Source organism: Xiphophorus maculatus, chromosome 19 (genome assembly GCF_002775205.1).
Source record: "Xiphophorus maculatus strain JP 163 A chromosome 19, X_maculatus-5.0-male, whole genome shotgun sequence".
NCBI classification, from domain to species: Eukaryota; Metazoa; Chordata; class Actinopteri; order Cyprinodontiformes; family Poeciliidae; genus Xiphophorus; species Xiphophorus maculatus.
Window position 1 is genome coordinate 22439855 of NC_036461.1, and position 20240 is coordinate 22460094.

Below are 20240 nucleotides of genomic sequence, written 5' to 3' on the forward strand. Positions count from 1 at the left end.
CTCTCAGGACGACTTCTTTTCGTCAAGTACTGAGAAAGTGTATGGAATTCCCAACGAGCCAAATAAATAAGTAACTAAATTAATAATATTTACATACAAAATAAAGGTTAAATTTAAACTGCAAACAGATTAAATATATATATATATATATATATAAAAAAATTAAAAAAAATTCCCTTCTCACCCACCGCGGGTGGTTCTTATCCTCTGAGCTCGGGTCCTCTACCAGAGGCCTGGGAGCTTGAGGGTTCTGCGCAGTATCTTGGCTGTGCCAAGGACTGCACATTTCTGGACTGAGATGTCTGATGTTGTTCCTGGGATCTGTTGTAGCCATTGGTCCAGTTTGGGGGTGACTGCCCCGAGGGCCCCGATGACCACAGGCACCACTGTGGTCTTCACCTTCCAGGTCCTCTCCAGTTCCTCCCTGAGGCCCTGGTATTTCTCTAGTTTCTCGTGCTCCTTTTTCCTGATGTTGCAGTCGCTTGGTATTGCTACATCTATCACAACGGCTTTCCTCTGTTGTTTATCCACTACGACAATGTCTGGTTGGTTCGCCATTACCATTTTGTCTGTCTGGATCTGGAAGTCCCACAGGATCTTAGCTCTGGCGTTCTCCGCCACCTTTGGGGGTGTTTCCCACTTTGATCCCGGGGTTTCCAGTCCATATTCTGCACAGATGTTTCTGTACACTATGCCTGCAACTTGGTTATTTCGTTCCATGTACGCTTTCCCTGCCAGTATCTTGCACCCTGCTGTTATGTGCTGGACTGTCTCAGGGGCCTCCTTGCACAACCTACACCTTGGGTCTTGTCTGGTGTGGTATATCTGGGCCTCTATTGCTCTGGTGTTTAGGGCCTGTTCCTGGGCGGCCAGGATGAGTGGATTTTTTTCCCCTTGGCCATATTCTGTGCATGCATCTTCAAACACGTTAACATCCCATAACAGAAAATATTTCCGTCCTCTTATTGCAAAGGTTTTACCTTTTACTTTATTTTAAAACCTACAAATATAAATAAAACAGTGGTGCTTTAAAGAAAACATTAACTCGAGCCCTGCCCCTGTTCATTCTTCAAGATTACTGGACAAGTAATTTAATATTGTCATTTTAACCAAGGTAATTTAAACCATCTCGATTTCCCTTTGCGTTTTTATTTTAAATATATATTTTTAAATTTCTCCTAAAACATAGACTATATTGTCTACAAGGTTTTAAAAAGTTTATCAACTGAGTGTACAACTGATGGTAAGGCTGCTAAAATATTTTCATCCCTAAAAGGGTTTCTGTAGGTTTCACCAACGTAAGTGTATAATGGTTTATAAATCAAATTTCAGACCTGCATCATGACAGAGAAGTACAAAGGAAAATGCTATATTTTATAAAATAGCAATACCAGTTTTTTTTTTTTTACATAGGCTATAATGAATGTAGCATCGTATGGGTTGGCAGCAGAAATGAACGAATAGCAGCGTTGTCCAGACAACAGGCAATAAAATTACTTACCCAGCGGTAGCCGCCTCAACCACCTCAACTCACAACGCAATGAAGAAGCACGTGACTCAAACCTTCACCTGGCAGAAATGTCCCGCGAGAAAAATTAACTACATAGAATATGAGACAAAAATAGTCCCGTCACCATAAAAAATAAGACCGTGATTAACGCATTTAAGGCTAACTTACTTTCTTCCCCCCTACTGAATTTAAAACCTTTTAAGGACGCGGCGACATCCTCCCCATGTAACATGTAACCCGCTTAAAAAGCAAATAAGGAGCAGAAATTTTCCATTATTAACCAAATTGATTTATTATGCATGAACAAATCGCCTCCCGCTTCTTTCACACGGACACAAACACACACACACACACACACACACACACTCTCTCACGCGCGCCTGACATTTTAATACATGTGGTGAAACCTCGGCATAGCTGACTTTGATGTTGCACATGCTTTTAATAAACGATACGATATATTTACAGGATAAGCAATGTCTACGAACAAAACTGCAAGAACAGCTCCCGGTCCAATCCTGCAGCATTTTTGCAACACCTTTAGAATCACTTGATTTATTTTTGGGGGGAAAAAAATTCACCCACATTCAAAATGAACTATAGGAGAGAAAAAAAAAAAAAAGAAAATGGGGGGGTTTTGGCCAATACGACATAGCATTATATGTATATGGAGTTCATCCACTACATAAATATGGCAGTAACACTGAGTAATTTATTGGGTCTATGTACAAAGTTCGTGAAGTGGGGAAATATTACAGTCTCTGCACGGACGACTGATGCAACAAATGCCTTTAATGTCTGAGGGGAGGTTGGACTGAGTCTAGGGGGGGGGGAACGGACACCTCCATCCTTCCGCTTACCTTCTGTTAGACCCGTCGGCGCTGACGCAACAAACAAAATAAGGCACGATTAATTCTTGGACCATTTTCAGGGGAAATCTACAGACTTGCAGCTGGCTTGTGAGGCATGTAAACAATTTGTCAATTGATTAGGACTGCCTTATCACCTTCCCTTTAGCCCCCTCCCCTCCCCGAAATCTGTGATTTAGTCCATCTGATGAGATTTAAAACAAGCTTCGTGTAGCAAAGACCTTTGACCCCACGCCCCGGCAATGAAATATGAAAAGAAAAACAAAACAGTAATGCTGCTGGAACACTGTCCCCTCTATATGCTACTTAACAAATACAATCACATGGTGACAAACGAAGAAAACTAGTAGTGCATACACTACAAACACAACAGATAAACACAAAGCCTGCCAGACTGCCCTCGGTTAGGCCACAGATCTGCCCTCTCATCCAGGCAGGAAGATGGTCTGAACAGAAATTGAGTTGTGTGATTGATTGATGAACTTCTCCCAAAGCTGAAGCGGTTTCGTTTGCTATGTGGCTGAATCAAAGATTAAAAGAGAGAGAGAGAAAGAGAGAGAGAGAGAGAGAGAGAGAGAGAGAGAGAGAGAGAGAGAGAGAGAGAGAGAGAGAAGTGTTTCCTCCCCCCGCCCTGCCCCGCTGATTATCCCAGACCAGACAATTCCCGACTAACCTCCAAGCGAGCTGGTTTCGGACTAACGTCTAACGGCCCCCCAGAGACGTCTTAGCTGTCTAATTAAAATAATAATAATAAAAAAAAGAATAAAGCAAAAGCTCCTCAAAGGCTTTCTGTTGCCGCTCATCTTCGTAGGATGACACGGGTGAGAGAGAGAGTGAGGGAGAGAAAGAGAGAGAGAGAGGGGGTCTGGTTGTCGAGACTTTACTCCTTCCCCTTCCATAACAGCTGCAGCACCAGACGGATTCAGAGTTTCGGTACACAGACAGGGACAAGAAAGAGGAGTGACCGGTGGAGGGACGGGGGCCGGGACGATGCGTGGAGGGGCTCTGGTGCTCCGGGGCGGTCAGATACAGCTGTTTGGGGGCTTCTGGCTTTGGTACGTGGGATGGGGACTGCTCAGTCGTGCTTCAGGTGGTCCTTGATGTCCTCCTCGTCCGTGTACTCTGACGGCTCCTCTCCGGGCTTCAGCAACCTCCCGACGTAGTCGTATTTTTCTGAAAGCACCCACAGAGACGATTACCGACTGCACGCCACTGGAGCTTTTTCAAGGCAAATGTTCAGGAAGTCCAACGATTGGGTTGAATATTTTCAACCAAAGGAGCCTTTGCAGTTTTCACTTCTTCCTAAATAAATAAAAGCTCGCTCGACTCTCAACGGGATGTCGAAGCAGCTAGTGTGGTTTAAAAAGTTCAAATGTCTCTCTGCTCAATATTATTCTGTGATCACCAACCTTCATCGCAATAGTTTTTAAAAAAAAAACAACAAAAAAAAACTTGGAAATCTTACAGAAAAACATTTCTCCGTTTGAAAAGTCGAACAGTTTAGACTTTTGGAAATGTTCTGTGTTTCAAAAGTTTTCCACTTTTCAAATTGAAAATTTCTGAGTTTTTTTCTAGCAAATTTTGAACTTTTTCAAACTCAGAAATTTGCACGTCTTTTCCTGCAGATTTCTGAGATTTTTTTTTTTTTTTTGCCACAAATGTACTTTATTTTTTTCTATCCACAACAGATAGGAAATGTATTATTTATTACAATAAATAAATGGCAATTTATGCATCACAATAAAGAAATGTCAACACAGAAATAAGGATTTCTGTTTGAAACCCGTTTGGACTTATGCAGTGGAAATCAGGAGACGTTTGGACTCGGAACAAAAATGGACGTTGTTGAGAACGAGGGATTTCTACCCATTGCTCGAGTCGCCAATCTAATATTTCCACAACGTCCGCGTGAACGTACCCCGGAACTGCATCTCCCACTCCCTCACGCTCTCCATCTGTACGGCGGTGAGGTCTGACAGGTCGTCGTACTCATCCCTCAGGGCGTCCTTCTCTGAGCAGAAGGTGGCCAGGCCCCTCGAAGCGTCTCGGCCGGCGAAGATGCCGTAAGGGCCGTCTGTGGGGAACCGAAACACAACGGCCACTGTGAAGAACACGTCATGCCTGCCATTTAATAACTGCTTAAATTGACAGGAAGGTTTTAGCCTCTGATACCCTAATAAGGACAACTGAGCTGTTAGAGCTAATGCTGTCGCAAGAAATGAGCTCGATTTCCATTCTGACGATTCATATTTTTTAAAGGGCAATTTCGCTCACAAAGACTAACATAGTTTATGCATGGTTTTGTTTCCAAGTAGTTTTTATTTCTGTTTAGTTTTATTTTGGACATTTGTCTTCCAGTTCCAGAGTACAGTGTTCTTCACTAAATTAAATCAGTTTTTGAGAAGTCAAACTTGCGTTATTATTATTATTAATATATTACTTGAAAATGGCCTCATATACCATTTATTACAATAATTACTGAATTATTATAGAATCAAATGTATTATTGCGACAGACCTAATCAGATTTTTCAAAAGAAGAACAAAATAATTAGAATTTTCCACAATTCTGCCACAACAGACTTATTTATTATTATACCACCTGTGGTTTAATTTCTTATAAAATCACTTGTATCTATTCAAACCTTTTTTGTAAATATGTTTTACCCAGAATTCCTCAAATGGCAGTTTTAACTTCACCTGGTTCAAATTCTGATTAAACAAAAATAATAAATCAAGCACTTTTTCCATTACTTAGATAATCTTTAGTTGCAGCCCTACACAAATATTAACTTTAAACCTGCTTCAGTAAAACTTGGGTCCAACCTGTGACTTTTATAATAATGCAACTTTGCTGTTGCAGGGGCATTTCACTGCTGGGTAAAAAAAAAAAAAAAGGAAGTTAATATTCTAGACCAAATAATAGTTTTTCAAAGCTGTATTCATTTCATTTGTGAATATCTATAGTGTTTTTAGTGATCACTTTGTCATTTTAGACCCAATTAAACATTAATAGATTCAATTAAAACCAAATTTAAAGCCATCTATAGAAAACAAACACAGGAGGAAATACCCCTGGTGTGTTAAGCATTCGTTCACTTCCCTCACCTGTGTGTGTGTGTGTGTGTGTGTGTGTGTGTGTGTGTGTGTGTGTGTGTGTGTGTGTGTGTGTGTGTGTGTGTGTGTGTGTGCTGCATCACCTGTCACTCTTACACATGTTTCTTGCTTAAAGCTGCTTGGGACATTGTGGTGTGGAAACTAAAGGAGTAAAAACCACAAAGTGACACTGACCAGCTTTCAGTGCTATTCAATGCTGAATAGCACTGAAAGCTGGTCACCTTTTCAGATGCCAAAAGGTGACGTTATCTTAGAAAAAGAGGCAGAACCATGACTGAACTGATCTTTATACATCCCTGGTCATGTTATCATATCTGTCTCTTTAAGAAGCCCCTGTTCTTTCTGGAACTCCCGTCTTCAGGAAGTCATCACAACATGGCTCCTCTAAAAAACCTTTAACGTTTTTACCAGCATTGCTCTGATAAGTAGCTCCTATAATGACCTGAACAGATGTGTAGTTCCACCGGCTGTTTGCCAATTGCTGCTGGCTAGTCTGAAGGAGCTGAGCGGGGGGTGGAGGGTTGCTCTGTGAGGTGGAAGCTCTGAAGCATGGAAACTGCAGCTCTGAGGAGGAGCTGTGCCTTGAAGGCGGAGCTAGGTCCAACCAGGCGTTTTGCACAGCTGAATGGTAGCCATGGAGATGAAAAGTTTTCTCAAACATAGATAAAAGAATCAAAGCAACACTCTAGGTAGATTTTTGATGAGGGTATAATATCATAACATAATCTAAAACATTTTATTTTACACAATACTGCCCCTTTAAAACGACAGTTGTATGTCCATAGAGCAGCATGCTAACTACTAGCTAATATTAGCACTTTTTACTCCCGTTGTTCTATAAAAATAAAATTGAGGGGTGGGGGAAACGTATATTAATAAAAACAATGTAATAAGAATATTCACTTCTATTAAAGTGAATGCTTATTCCAGAATTGTTAAATATGTCAGAATATGACACGTATGTCATATTCATACTAACAGCAAACTCACAAAAAAACTGCTGGAATCATATCTGTACAGTTCAATACAGACCCGACAAGATGACATCGTAGTCGGTATTTATTTTGCCACTTGCCTAAACGCTTACGCTACTGAATTTAAAGATTTTGAACTATGTTTGATCTGATGTAGATCAAAATCTAAATCACATTGAATGGTTAAACTTGAACTAATTACTGTAAACCCATCAAATTCAGCCGGGTTTCCACAAACTGAATGAAGCTTTCAGAAATCAATAAGTCCATTTTACAGACTGCCAATACTGTAGAATAATTATGTCAGAATATGACAGGTATGACATATTCTGACATAAACATACAGAATCTGCCCTGTGGTGCTTTAGTCCATGTTAGTTATACACAGATAATCAAGAAAACGCAAAACCTTCATAACAGGACATCACTTAAAAAAATGAATCCGATGTACACCTTTAAGGGTTAATCCTGTCAGTGTGACATGCGCTGCTGCGGAGAGCTCTGTGAATATGCATCATAGTTTTTAGTTTTTTGCATACTGCAATGACTACCGAAAAGAATTTGAGGTCTGCTTTAAATTTCGGACTGTTTCAAAGCTGCAGGGCAGGTCTCCAACCAGTCCTGCACCACAGCCAGATGGGTGGAGGTGGGAGTGGCTCACCACACCCCCTGGAAAAGCCCATCTGTAAACACAGCTCTGGAAGGAGAGCTGTGATAAACACGCACAGGCTGCAGCAGCAAACATTCAAACCAGGACTTTTGTATGCAAGTAAACTGAGAAATCTTGCCATCTGAAAAAATAGCAAATACATATTGCTTGTGATTAGATGTTTTTCTTGTAAGTCATTGCTGAAACTTTTATCGTCTTCCACAATCATCACCTGACTGTCACAGAAAGACGCTCTGGCCCTTTAGGTTTTTCTGTGCTTTAGTGATGCAGGTCTGCTGGACTAACAAACAAACTAACATGAGAAACTGCTGGAATCGTATCTGGACGGTTCAATACAAGATGACATTGTAGTCGGTATTCATTTTGCCACTTGCCTAAACGGTTACTGAATTTAAAGACTTTGGACAACCTTTGATCTGATGTAGATCAAAATCTAAATCACAGTGAATGGTTAAACTTGAACTGTAAACTCATCAAATTCAGCCCTGTTTCCGCAAACTGAATAAAGCTTTCAGAAATCAAAACGTTCATTTTACAGTCTGCCAATACTGTAGAATAATTATGTCCAGCTTTGACTTGTATTAGTTTTCAAACTAAACTTCATTTAAAGTTATTTCAACACACTTCAACCCTTTTCTTTCACTCCTTTGAGTTTTCACAACATTAAAAAAAAGAAAAATCAAAAACTGTTTTCTATAGCCTGTCATTCTTGGAAGGTTGAGCACTTTTCAAAAATCAAAACTAGTCTGTCGTTTCATATGGAATGAATATGAATATTTCGGAGCAGCCTACAGGTAAACTGAGATTTTAAACCTGCAAGTCTGGTGCTGACTTCAGGGTAGTCCTGATAAATAGTTCTTCTGAGTTACGACCTGATGTGTAGCACAACAAACTGGCCTTTTTAGCAGCAACAACCAACCAAATCACATTTTTACTTCATTTTGTACAGAGGAGCTAAATTCAACATTTCCTACATAAATCTACCCCTCACCCGGTCTGATAAAGAAACATTAATGTTCACTATTTGTAGTTTTAGTCACTACACCAAGCGGGGAGACCGACTACACAGCCTAGCTGCTCCGTATCTACAAGCATGTCAACAGGCTAGCTGGCTAACATTAGCATAATAAATTATTACTACCAACATTCAGGTCCTAACATATAACTGCCACTGTAAAATATCACTGCGCAACTGACAGTACGTGCAAACTTGGGGGGAGTTGCTATTGTTACAAGTCACGAACTCAAAAGCTACGCTAACAAGCTAACGGCTGTGATCCCATTCAAAACACACAAAGCCAAGGAGCTAAGCTAGAGCGGTTTGCGCCCAATTTTTGGTCCAGAAAGCCTCACTACAGGCGGCAACGTGTCAACCAACTCCGCTGTTTTAGAGCCAACGTCCGCAACCCCGTCACCTTTTCCGTAAAACTTTCTGCCGCTGGTCACGTCAAAAACTTTCATGTTGACGGCCATGAGGATGCGGGGGTTCTGGACACCGTCGTACTCCTGCAGCTGCTCCAAAGTGAAGTCCCGTCTCCTCATCTTGGTAAGCATCGGGGCCTCGCCGTCCTCGGCCCCGTCGGATACGAGCCGCCTGCCCCACCGCCGGTATACTACTACACAAACCGCCACTACCAAAACCAAAATGCTGATATTCAGCAACATTCCGCCCAAGCCGAGCGTGTCTAACCAGCCCGCCGCCCCCTGCCCGCCGTTTGTGCCACCTAGTCCGCTCCAACTGAGTCCATCATCCGCCATGCTGCCCAGTTTGCGCCTACCCGCCCCTGGCAAGATGAGGCGTTCAGGTGCCGTGGGGAATTCCAGAACCACTAGTTGAGCAAGTGTTCAGTGTCGAAAACTGATGACCCGGGACAAGAGACCACCAGGGACAATTAAGCGCGCGGTATTCTTTCTAGACCAGAGACGGCGGGAATCTTCTCCTAGAAACATAGCAAAAGGAAATAAACGATGCGAATGGCGACACAAAACAAAAAGAACGAGTAGACATTGAAGGGGACAGAGTGGTAACAGAAATTCTAAAATTCCAACTAAAACACAAAAATAACACAGTCGATAAAAAAAAACATACCTACTGAAACACATAAGATTTGAAAGTATACAGCGGACCATTCCATACAAGTGACCATAACAATGAGAACAGTGAATTAGTGACGAATTTGCCTAAGAAAGTAGTGTGAGACTTTTTTTTTTTTCTAATTGAACGTCCTTATTTAAATGTAGCCCAATTTTACAGTTTAATCAGTTTTTACCTGGATGTTTTTTTCTCACTGAAAGCAACATTACTGTTTTGGGATGTCCCAGCAAGAGTATAGATTATTTTCTGATAGAGGCTTTTCAATCTCAAAAGACTTGAAGATCGTCAGAAACTATTCTCAAAAATACAAGTGAAAACATGCTTATAGCTTGCCAGTAATGGCATAAACAAATCACCAAAAGAAGACCTTACCTACAGTGAAACATGGCGGTGGCAGTATCATCATGTGAGGATTTGTTTTTTCAGTTAGAACTAGGGTTCCACATAAAACTTTGAACTGATCCACTTACCAGTGAGTTTTAAACCAAGACCATGAGGTGTGAATCCTGAAAATGATTTTGGTCTCACTTTCAGCATTAAAGTGAGTCAAAGCTTTTATGCAAATGTTACAGAAAAACTAACTGATTGAGGACTTTTTCAGGGTAACGTTGGTGAACACTGCCAAGTCAAAATGTGTTGTGTGGAGGGTTTGTGAAATTCACAAAAACTGACCTTAAACATGTTTATTCACCCGCAGATGTAAACACTCTGTTATTCTGATCAAGACTGGTGAAAAATGCCCTCTGGTGATATTTAATTGAACTAAATCCTCTTCTGCATTCACCAAACGTGCGTTTGATATAAATGTACCGACTGCAGAGATGTGCTGATCGATTTTTGAAAACATTTTGTGATATCTTTGTTACAAAAACAACAGTTTTCTGGCTTGGCCGTGATAACATATCTATGTAAGCATTTCAAATATCTTCTCTGACTTGTTTGTGTGGGTTGAGATCCTACGTCAACAAGGGAAAAGCGATGAAGAGGAGATTAGAGGTAGACGGACAAAAGACTAGAGGGAGATCTACCTGATGACTATCGATCCACTCTGGCTCTGCGCATGAATTTTGGATGAGAGTATGAATACGTATCAGTACAGTCTGCCCGTCACTCTGCCTGCTTGGTGACACCACAAATGTTTATATGGAAATAAATAAATTCCACATGGCCTCTTGCAATTGTAAAAGAAAGCGTATAAACAAAAGGAGTAGATTTTTGCCAAAAAATCTCAGAACTTTTCTGGATAAAGCAAGTACATTTCTGAACTCCAGAAGTCAAAAATTTGCTTGGAAAAGAAAAAAAAATCTGAAACTTTTAAATTGATCTCAGAAAATTTCTAGAACAAAATTGTTTAAGTCGTTGCATTTTACCACTGTTACTTATACTGGCGTGGCGTGATAACTAATAGTTTGAGTCTTTTAGCAATAAGATTCTTCCATTTCTAACTGAATGGTTAATGGAAAAAAAATATGCAATTTAGGCTCCCTCAAGTGGATAAATTCCCATTCAGAAAGAATTGAGTTGATAAAAACTTGTTTTGATTCTGCTGTCTTGAGTGTCTGCAAGCTGTCCGACCGTGACATCTGCCGCGCAGCTGGTGTCGCTTCCTATGGCGCGGCAGGGTTAAATTGTTACTGTCTCGCCATTTGATGCTACCCACCATAAATAGGAATACAGTCTACCAGTTAGCTTGCTAAAAACGAGCTGCTGCGTTTTCTCCTTGTATACAAAAACAAATACACTACCTAAAGACACCACAATCATGCTAAGTTAGCTTACTAGTATGTTTTTAAAAAAAATATTAGCCCAAATACAATCATGCATTAACTGACACGCTATCTGGAGATCACGTATTCACTGACGCAGTTACATGCAACATCTCATTTAGTCATTTTGTTTGCAATTATTTCTCCATTTAGTTATTTGGAACGTGTTCAAATGTAATAGTTTGAGTGACGACACGTAAAAGGACAGTTTTATAAACCGAGAACCAGAAAGCTAGAATCCCCCCCCATTTCTCAGTAAAAAACCCCCAAAACTAATCCAAATGAAGATATTTTGCTGTTTTCATGTATGCATTGGAAGGAAATGTGAATCTCTCTTTCATTCAAACATTGAGGTTTGTCTGCATATTTAAATGTCTAAAAGTTTCAGTAGTCTCTTTTTTTTTATGTTTGCCTATCATCCACTTACATGGTATAACATCACACCTCGGTTCATGTGTTCTTTTAAAGAATAAACAGTAAGTCCAGACAATCAGACTCAACCGACTTCACTGAGGTGTTGCTGGGAAGAAAAAGTTGGTGATCAGGCTCAACGACCTAGAAAAAAGCAACGCAGGACAGACCACACAGAACAAGTTCGTACAATCAAGACTTATTTTATATTTTTTTTGCATTTTACAAGTCAAGAACATGCAACACTTTATTCTGAAACACTCAAAACACACTACTGGTAACAAATCACTTCTTTGAATCAAATGAATAATGGAATAGTAAATGATTTTTTATAGTATTTACATTTTTTTTTTTAATTCAACTCAAACCTTTTATGTCCAATGAAGTAAAGAGAAATTAACATTTAAAGTGCTCTAGAGCACCAAGCCTCAAACATAATATGAAGTAAACTTTAAGCTAAAAAGACACTGTAGTTTTATGACACTAGCTCACACCCATAATTCCAGCAGAAACATTTCTTTTTATTGTTTGTATTATATTCAATGCACAAGCAAGTAAAAACTGCAATGATTGCCTAAGACTATTAATTCAATCAAGTTAATGGAAAAAAAAAAAAAATGAAACAATAAATTAAGCTACCTCTGGGTGTAAAATGGGACTTAAATGTTCCCAGAAAAATAATCGGATGATTTCTGCAGCTTTTTAATAAAAAAACAAAAAAAACAAAAAACAAAAAAACACAGTTTAGATTAGTTGTGATATGTAGCAGTCAGGCTGAGAAACATCTGTTAGCCTCAGGGTCAGTAATTCTCAAATTCATGACTGCACCCGTCAACCTGATTGTCACCATGGAAACTGTAGACGTCGGGGCTGGTGAACTTGTAAAGTAGCGTTGCTTTTAGAGTCCTTCCAACCCCGAACAATAAGAAAGACCTTTAAGAAAAAAGAAAGGATCTAATACACTCTTGACATCATGATGGATCAGATTTAAGGCACACAAGACTATCCGCGGTATCTCTTATCTTGGCAACCTACAATCACAGTTGAACAGCTCTTTAAAGCAGTGGTCCCCAACCTTTTTAGTCGCACGGACCGGTCAGCCCTTCGCAATTTCACTGCGGACCGGGGGGAGAGGAGGGGGAAGGGGATTGTAGGGGGAAGTAGGGGGCGGGGGGGTCGTAAGTATCGAGTAGGGGGCGGGGGGGTTAGGGCTAACCCCCTCGTTTTTTCCGGGGGTTACGTTCCAAAAAGAACCCGCGATAGGCGAAATCCGCAAAGTAGGAACCTTTATTTTTTTTACAATTATTATACAATAAAATACTCCATAATACATTGAAACCAAAGAAAAAAACCTTTTTGCAGGGCCAAACATTTGGTTAACAAATAAAAAGTACTGTATAAACTTTTTTTTTTTTCTTTACAAATAACTACTGTACTGTAAAATAATAATTTTCATATGAACTGAAGGCGGATTCCCGTGCCCGAATTGCGGAGATCAGCACCGCCCCACCGCAACCTGAGTCATTGGATTAGAACGGGGGAAAATAAAAAATGATTATGAAAAAAAAAACAAAAACAAAGTACAGTAGGACAAATAGTGACTCACGTGTATTTCACTGCTCTTCTGACTGAGCCGCTGCAGCCTGACTCCGCTCTGTAGCGTTTTTTTTCTTTTCTTCTAAAGCCCGCGGTGCAGGTGTGTTTTATCGAGAGAAGAACATAGTTATCTGTAGTTGTTGTCGCTCTTTTTTCTTCTGGGCAAAAAGATTCTTATAAACCGACATGCCACCATCGATTATGTTAAATGTGGCAAGCTGTTTTACTATGTGTACATATTATACCGCAACGTTGTTGACACACAGGTAGAGAAGAAGCGGAGAGACTGTTTAGCCAATCAGAATGCAGAACACAATGCACGATGCAAATCCGTGAAGCAGTGAGACCGTGAAAGGTGAACCGCGGTGAATAGCGAGGGTTCACTGCACTCCGATGTTGTTTTGTTACTCATTCTGCTGCAAGTTGGCTTAATTTTGACGCGCAAGATGTAACCGGTAAAATCCGGTTCAGGATTTTCAAAATAAAAGATCCGGAAGTAGTTCATTATTTCTTGCGCGGACCTGTACCGGTCCGCAGCCCGGTGGTTGGGAACCACTGCTTTAAAAGATCCGAGCAGTTTACAGCGATCAATGCACTCGAAGGAGTTTGGCATCTGAGAGAAAGAGAGAAAAAAGGCAAAATGCGGGGAATGCATTTTTTTTTTGTTTGTTTTGTAAACGTTATGAGCTGTCGCCGGGCAAACAAATTCAAGCTTACTGCCTACGTTTGCTTCCTTTTAAAAACTGAAATGCGCCGATAAAAACAATCAAATTAAAGTCGAGCTCGCTCGTTCGCTTCACGTCCATGCGGTTCGCTGTGACCTGAGAGCGGCTGCCGCTTCTCTCCGCTGGCCAGGAGCTTCATTTGTTGGGGGAAACTCCGTCTTTCTTCGCCGCTCTGCTGTCGGGCTTTTTGCCGTGGTTGGACGGCGCCGTCGATTTCTGGGTGCTGTCTTTGGCTGAGCTCTGTGTGGAGGCGGAGGACGAGGCGGCGGTTGACTGGGGGGGCACGTTGGAGGATTTGGAGGCCTGCGCGGGTTTTGAGGTAGAGTTGGAAGGGTGTCTCCGACGCCTTCCTTCATCCCCGGCCGAGGATGACGGATATCTCCTCCTGCCGCCCTCTTCTCCCATCGGAGGCTGCGGGTGAGGATCACAGCTTAAAATCTGTGACGGCTGTGTATTACTGACAGGAAATGAAACTCCAATCAGAAGGAAGAGGACTCAAACACTCACCACCACCCTGAAGTCCTCCAGGTTCCGGAACTTTGAGAGGTGCTCCTGCAGCTTCGGGTCAATGGGCTGGTTCTTTATCCTGGAATACTTCAGGAAGGCCCAGAACTTCTCCAGTCCGTACAGCTGACCTGCAGGGAAAAGACCATTTAGCTTTAAAGGGCCAGTATTATGTATTTTTCAGGGACATGGTGCCATTTTGAAGCACAATCAAGTGACTATGTTAACCTGAGTTGTTATAAAATGCTATAAGTGTGACTTAAGAGATTTTACTCCTTCGTTTAAATTGGGCCTCTGTCTCTTTAAGAAGCTCTCGCTCTTTCTGAAACTCTGCCTTCAGGAAGTGATCACAACATGGCTCCTCTATTAACTTTTTAACAACGTTTTTAACAGTCTATAATGAGCTCAGCAGACAGGCAGGTCCACCAGGTGTTTGCTAATTGCTGCTGGCTAGTCTGAAGGAGCCGAGTGGTCAAAGCTGCTCTGTGAGGCGGGAGCTCTGAAGCTTCAAGGCGGCGATAGGTCTAAGCAGGCGTTTTGCACAGCTGAATGGTTGCCATGGAGATTAAAGGATTTCTCAAACATGCATGAAAGAATCAAAGCGACACTCCAGGCATGTTTTTGATGAGGGAATAACATTCTAACATAATGTAAAGCTCAATAAAGTTGATTTTACATAACACCGACCCTTTAAAGATATGGACAGTTCTGATGCACAACCGCAGCAACAAGATGTAGTTTTAATCAGAGATGCACCGATCTCATATTAGTATAAGGAGCGGCCCTGATATTGAAAACAATTCTAGATCGGGTATCGGTGACAATGATCCCGGTCCATAAGGGCAGATCTATTCAGTCTCTATGCTTTGTGCTCTGAGTGACATCATCCTTGATTAATTTTACATTATATTTAGAATTCCTAATTGTACTTTCTGAACCATTGGAAAGAAGGTTTGTTACAGTTTAGTTTTTACATATTTGACCAAAGTAGTCAACCTACTGTTTTTTATTAGTTTATTATTCATTTTCCATTAGCTGTTCTACTCCTAATTGATTGGAGAAATAAAAGTTGTTCATACATGTTTGACCAAGCCAGTGGAGCTGTTGGTGTATTTCAGTGAGCTGTTCTGGTGCATGTATACATTTGTAATTCAGTACATTTATGTTAAAAAAAATGTTTTAAGTCAATTCAGCTGTTTTGCTGCATCACATTAAAGTCTTTGCCTGTAATGGAACAAAAATGTGGGTAAGCTTTAGTAGAAGGAATATACAGTATGTTTGTAGTCAATGTATTGATGATGTCCTTCACATGTGAAGGACAGCTGTCTGATGAAAGGACGACCCACAGGACAGGACTGGTGACAGATTAAATGTGTAATCAGCTAAATATCCACTATGAGAACGAGAAACAAAGCAGCAGATGAACTTTGATAAGCATATTTCACCTCACTTAATTGAAAGTGAGCTTAAAATATCAATTTCATTCAAATACGTAAATTATTTGGTTAAGATACTGCAATTTATTGCAACACAGACTAGTGAAAAACATTTAAAAAAAACTAGGATGATTTTTTTGGAGATCACTGATCTGACTACATGAAGCCTTTATAATATGCAGCTACAAGTACTTACATGCAGAGGGAAGACTGTCAACAGCATTTTTATCAGCTTTGTCGCACAGCGCTGTTGGATATTTAATGGCAGATCCCTGTACATTTTCAAGATGCATCCGACTGACAGATTTGTACACACCCCATGAGAAACATCCTCATCTTCAGTAAGGAATGCAGTATATTTCCTTTTCAAAATAATAAAAAAACTGAGGCAGAAACTCTAACGGGAAACTTATAAAGAGAACAATAAGCCATCGCGAACAGGAAATAAACAGTTAAAGCCTTTCCTGTTCAATCCCCCGTTCAGTTTCACTCAGCTGAAACGGGTTCAGAGGGAACGTCTGAAACCAGCTTTCACTTCGTTTAAACAGCCACACTTACACAGGGAGGGGAAGATGCTCTTTTCTAAACCGATTCCACATTAACTTCTCTACTGCTTCTGTGTACCAAACCAGGCTGAATCCTCCCCCTCTCTCTCTCTATCAGTCCCCTTTAGGGCACTAACAGCATATAAGCAGAGCCTTTCATTTCCTGGAAAACAAATGAAAATGTTCATGACTTATCCTGCAGTGAAGGGCGTATGCCAGCGGAGAAATCCAAAGAATTCTTCTTTTTTTCCCCAGTACTTCAAGTTGCAAAGACAAAGCGTTCAGTGTTGGGTAAAACCACAGCGTCTAATAAATCCCAACAGCACTCTTTGTCTTTAAAGCAGTTAAAAGTTTATGCAAAACACGTCTTTCTTTTCTTTTAGTGTTGCTATGTGGCTGAGTGCATCTAACAGATTTGTGCAACCAATCAGATTCTGGCGAAACTCGGTTAGCGTTCTTTAGCCGAAGCTAGTTACCTTTCTCAAAGTCTTTCAAGGTCTCCTCTTGGAAGTCTTTGAAGAGATCTAACCTGAATCTCTTCTCCAAACCGTAGCTGTAGTATCTGAAGAGGCATTCCAATCCATACCTGGAGGAGGAGAACCGATATTAGCAAGGCTGGAAGGATTCATCCATTTATTGAAATAATCGTCAACTAATTTGGTAATCGATTAATTGTTAACTGGAGTATAAGGACAAAAAAAAAAAAAAAAAGAGGCAATTTTATGAGTAGTAATGAAACCAAAACTGTACAAAAATATCAAAATTTTGTATTTAAGATTTAAATAAAAAAGTGTTTGTGAATATGTTCTACACAGAAATCAAGTGGCAGTGTAATGTTGCATTATGTGATAAAAATTGTGTTTTAAAATGTCATAACGCATCATTAAAACCGCATTATGTCACAGTCGAAGCAAAATGTAAGAAAATCCTTGAAGGCATTTTGAATCGTTTGGCCTTGAACGACATGAAAGTTGATACTGAGCGTTCTGGATGTTTCTGAAAATGACCAAAAGTTCAGTATTTATGTTCCGGTAGCCAAGCAAAGACATTTTGTTATCAAATTCACCCTTGTGTCTTTGTGTAGTAATAAAGCAATTCCAAGTCTAATTCTACTTTAGAGCTAAACACTTTAGGGACTCTGGGTTGCATTTTATCATTTTTATTTCAAAATCTAAAATGCTAAAGACGGATCAGACCTGTATGGAGTATTTCTACACCAAATAAAGACTCTTTAAAACAATGTTTGGGAGCTTTAAAGCATCTCTGAGAACAAAAAGGGAGCACTTTGAATTGGATGCAGCGAATCCTGTGTACTTTCTGGTGATGAGCCTTAAAACGAAGAGCCAGGAGAAGCGGACGAATGAGTCCGCTGATATCTGTGTGATGAAGGAGATGCGAGCCGTCTCTACTACTAGATGGGTTTGCTATTCCCTCAGACTGCGCGGAGCTGAGCCAGTCACTCAGTCAGCCAAGAATGTGGGTTTGGCAAGTGTGAGGAGGCGCCTCTGTCAGATCCAGCAGAAAGCAGCTTAACCCTGTGCTGTCGAAGGTTGGAGGTCACGCAACGACACAAGCTCAACCAATACAGATCAATCAATGGGAGTTCTGTGGCCAATTTACAAAGACTCGATCTGATCTTTCTATTGTTGATGCAAGGAGCGGCCATATTGAAACGCAAAGTCGGAATTGGAGATGTCAGACCTTTCAAGCATTTCATTTGACTGTTTTTTCTGACTGAGAAGTCAGAATTTCCGAGTTTCGACTACAAATGGAATGCACCATCAACCGTGGGGTTTCCAAAAAGCTGCAGAGGTTCCCAAACGTTTTATGGCAGTGGCTGAAAGCTCAAACTGATAAAACAGAGCCGTGTTGCTTCACTTTTACCTGCTGAATGTCCTGAATAAACAGGAAACACCTCAAAATACGATGACTTCTCACATCTCTGTGCTTCCCCTGACCTCAGTTTTGAATGCAGCACTAATACTGAAAACAGCTTCAGTAATATTCAGCGTTTTGAGAGAAAGCTGATGGCACTCTGCTATGGTGCGTTAGCTGATTGGAAAAAGATCTGAATTTTGATACTCTTTCTGGACATTTTTGCATTTCTGTTTATTCTGTCTGCTTGGTCTCATTTCCACCTCAGAATGTGTTGTGAGAAACAGAACACGGCGGATTTAACCGTTTCATGTCCATCTCACCTGTAATTTTCTTTGGCATCTTCAAGTGCAAACTGTTTGAACTCCTCGTACATCTTTCTGTTGAAGTTGTCCCTGAGAAAGAAGGACCAAAACCTGAACAGAGTGTTCATCTCCTGAGACTGGCCGACCCCCAACCGTTTCCTCTCTAGGGAGAAGAAAAACAAAAACACAACAACAGGCAGTGGTTAGCATGCGATGCTAAAAGCAGAGTGCTGGCTGCTGGCTGCTGCCTGAAACAGGACGCGCGTGTCTCTTTACCGTTAAGGCACCTTCGGCGGTACTTGTGGTATCCCTGCTGGGTGAAGCCGTTGTCTCTCAGCAGCTCGTGGGATGGATGCCAGAACTTGGGCAGAGACTGGGGAGTGCAGCCGTAGCTTCCCGACAGCGGAGCGCCTTCTGATGGAGAAGCGTTGGAGCTGCTGTGGACCCGCCGGCAGAAAAGATTCATGTAACCATAGGCAACGACAACAAGACGTGCCTTTAATGCTACTTTTATATTACGGTTGCCTCAAAAATATTTGTACAGAGCTATTTTTATTGGAACATGTTGCTTTCTGTGATTGTAATAACTGCTGATTGTGTAAATTTTAAAGAGAACCTCAAAAATCTTGAATTGGATAATGACATAAAATTTAAGATTATTTTTCTGTTTTCAACCTCTTTTTGAAAATACAACAGAAAGTTGTTGAATATTCACTGAACTTCCATCCAGAACCGCACAGCATTCTGGTGGATGTAGGCAGAGTCATGGCTAGCTAAGAAAGGTCGGTGGCCTCAATTAACCCCCTAACTATTTGGTTACCTAGCAACAACCTGTTGAGTAACTTGCGCAGCAGCAGTTTCAAGTTTCGTTACCGTGCCTCAAAACTGCTTAAAAATAAAAAACACAATGACAGAGTGAAAACTGTGGACAAACCTGGAAAGGCCACTAGTTGGGTAGAATTTCACATATTCAAAACAAAAAAACTAATCAATAATTACTATTAATTGATATGAAATGCTTATATCATGACACGTTTTTCAGCCATATCGTACAGCCCTAGTGAAACGTCAGCTTTAAGTGTTCTCTGATCCGAGTACAACTCGTGTTATCAGACGGTACAGAAATCACTCCAGTTTTAAGAATATCATATAAGGCAAAAAATAAATAAATACAAGAACAAAAGTTTAATGAATGTGAAAGCTGGTTTTGTGAAAGGAAGAAATGTTCCTTGTTTGTTCTTCTATTGGTTGGAGCTGATAACAAGCCCCTTAAAGGCGTCGTTCTCGTCATTATTACTGCTAGTGAAGCAGCGCGGTCTGACCTGATGGATGCAGAGCGCGGCCGGTGCTCACGGGAGTCCATCACCCAACCGATGTGGGCCTCCTGCGGGGGGTTTGAGCTGTGGCGGGTCTTCTTCTTTCTTGGCATCTGGAACAGAAACCAGACGTTCACATTTATCAGAGTGTTTTTGTTTTTTAGCACTTTGAAGATAAACCCATTCCCTACTGTAGTTTTTTTTTTTTTTTTTAAAGATTGGTTTTCATTTTCTTAACAGGTGATGTGACATTTGCAACTCTAAAGCTTTATTTCACTGGACTGAGGGCAAAATGGCCCTTTGTATTGCAAAGGTAGCAAATCCCCTGTTTTAGATGAAAGCAGAATCTTCTGGTAAAGTCCAGAGAGAAATCCAACAGAATCTGTAGCAAAACTTGGAAATTGATCTTGAGACAGTTTGAACAATGAGATTTACTTTGACCTACACCTGAAACCAAATATTTACATACACTGAACATAAAGACAATCACATTTTTTCTCTGTCTGAAGTTGAATCAGACCAAACCC

The 20240-nt window shown here is 40.7% G+C and overlaps 2 protein-coding genes across 8 annotated transcripts in view; both read right to left on the bottom strand.

The window, feature by feature from the left end:
- Nucleotides 1-1780: 1780 nt before the first annotated feature.
- Nucleotides 1781-8922, bottom strand: pgrmc2 (progesterone receptor membrane component 2). Its single transcript, XM_023353145.1, has 3 exons — nt 8555-8922; nt 4298-4453; nt 1781-3552 (listed from the first exon to the last, which is right to left on the bottom strand). Exons 1-3 carry the CDS (start codon nt 8895-8897, stop codon nt 3455-3457), a joined length of 597 nt encoding a protein of 198 aa, XP_023208913.1. The 5' UTR covers nt 8898-8922; the 3' UTR covers nt 1781-3454.
- A 4526-nt stretch (nt 8923-13448) lies between these two features.
- LOC102229540 (la-related protein 1B-like) overlaps nt 13449-20240 on the bottom strand; it is a 34323-nt gene continuing 27531 nt past the window's right edge. For 6 of the 7 annotated variants that reach the window (XM_023352946.1, XM_023352945.1, XM_023352948.1 and 3 more), the window contains 6 exons: nt 19720-19826; nt 18674-18834; nt 18416-18560; nt 16694-16803; nt 14240-14367; nt 13449-14143 (listed from right to left, as the gene is read on the bottom strand). In XM_023352946.1, coding sequence (XP_023208714.1) covers nt 13868-14143; nt 14240-14367; nt 16694-16803; nt 18416-18560; nt 18674-18834; nt 19720-19826 — 927 coding nt within the window. In that variant the 3' untranslated portion in view covers nt 13449-13867. The remainder of the gene's footprint in view (nt 14144-14239; nt 14368-16693; nt 16804-18415; nt 18561-18673; nt 18835-19719; nt 19827-20240) is intronic. The other variant, XM_023352947.1, reaches the window with a different exon arrangement.

Bases quoted from the DNA above. Each gene is read 5' to 3' on its own strand.
- pgrmc2 (XM_023353145.1), bottom strand. From the start codon at position 8,897: ATGGCGGATGATGGACTCAGTTGGAGCGGACTAGGTGGCACAAACGGC. The intron at 4,454-8,554 runs GTGACGGGGTTG...GGTTCCCCACAG, and splicing joins CAGAAAGTTTTACGGAAAAG to ACGGCCCTTACGGCATCTTC. The intron at 3,553-4,297 runs GTACGTTCACGC...GGGTGCTTTCAG, and splicing joins GTGGGAGATGCAGTTCCGGG to AAAAATACGACTACGTCGGG.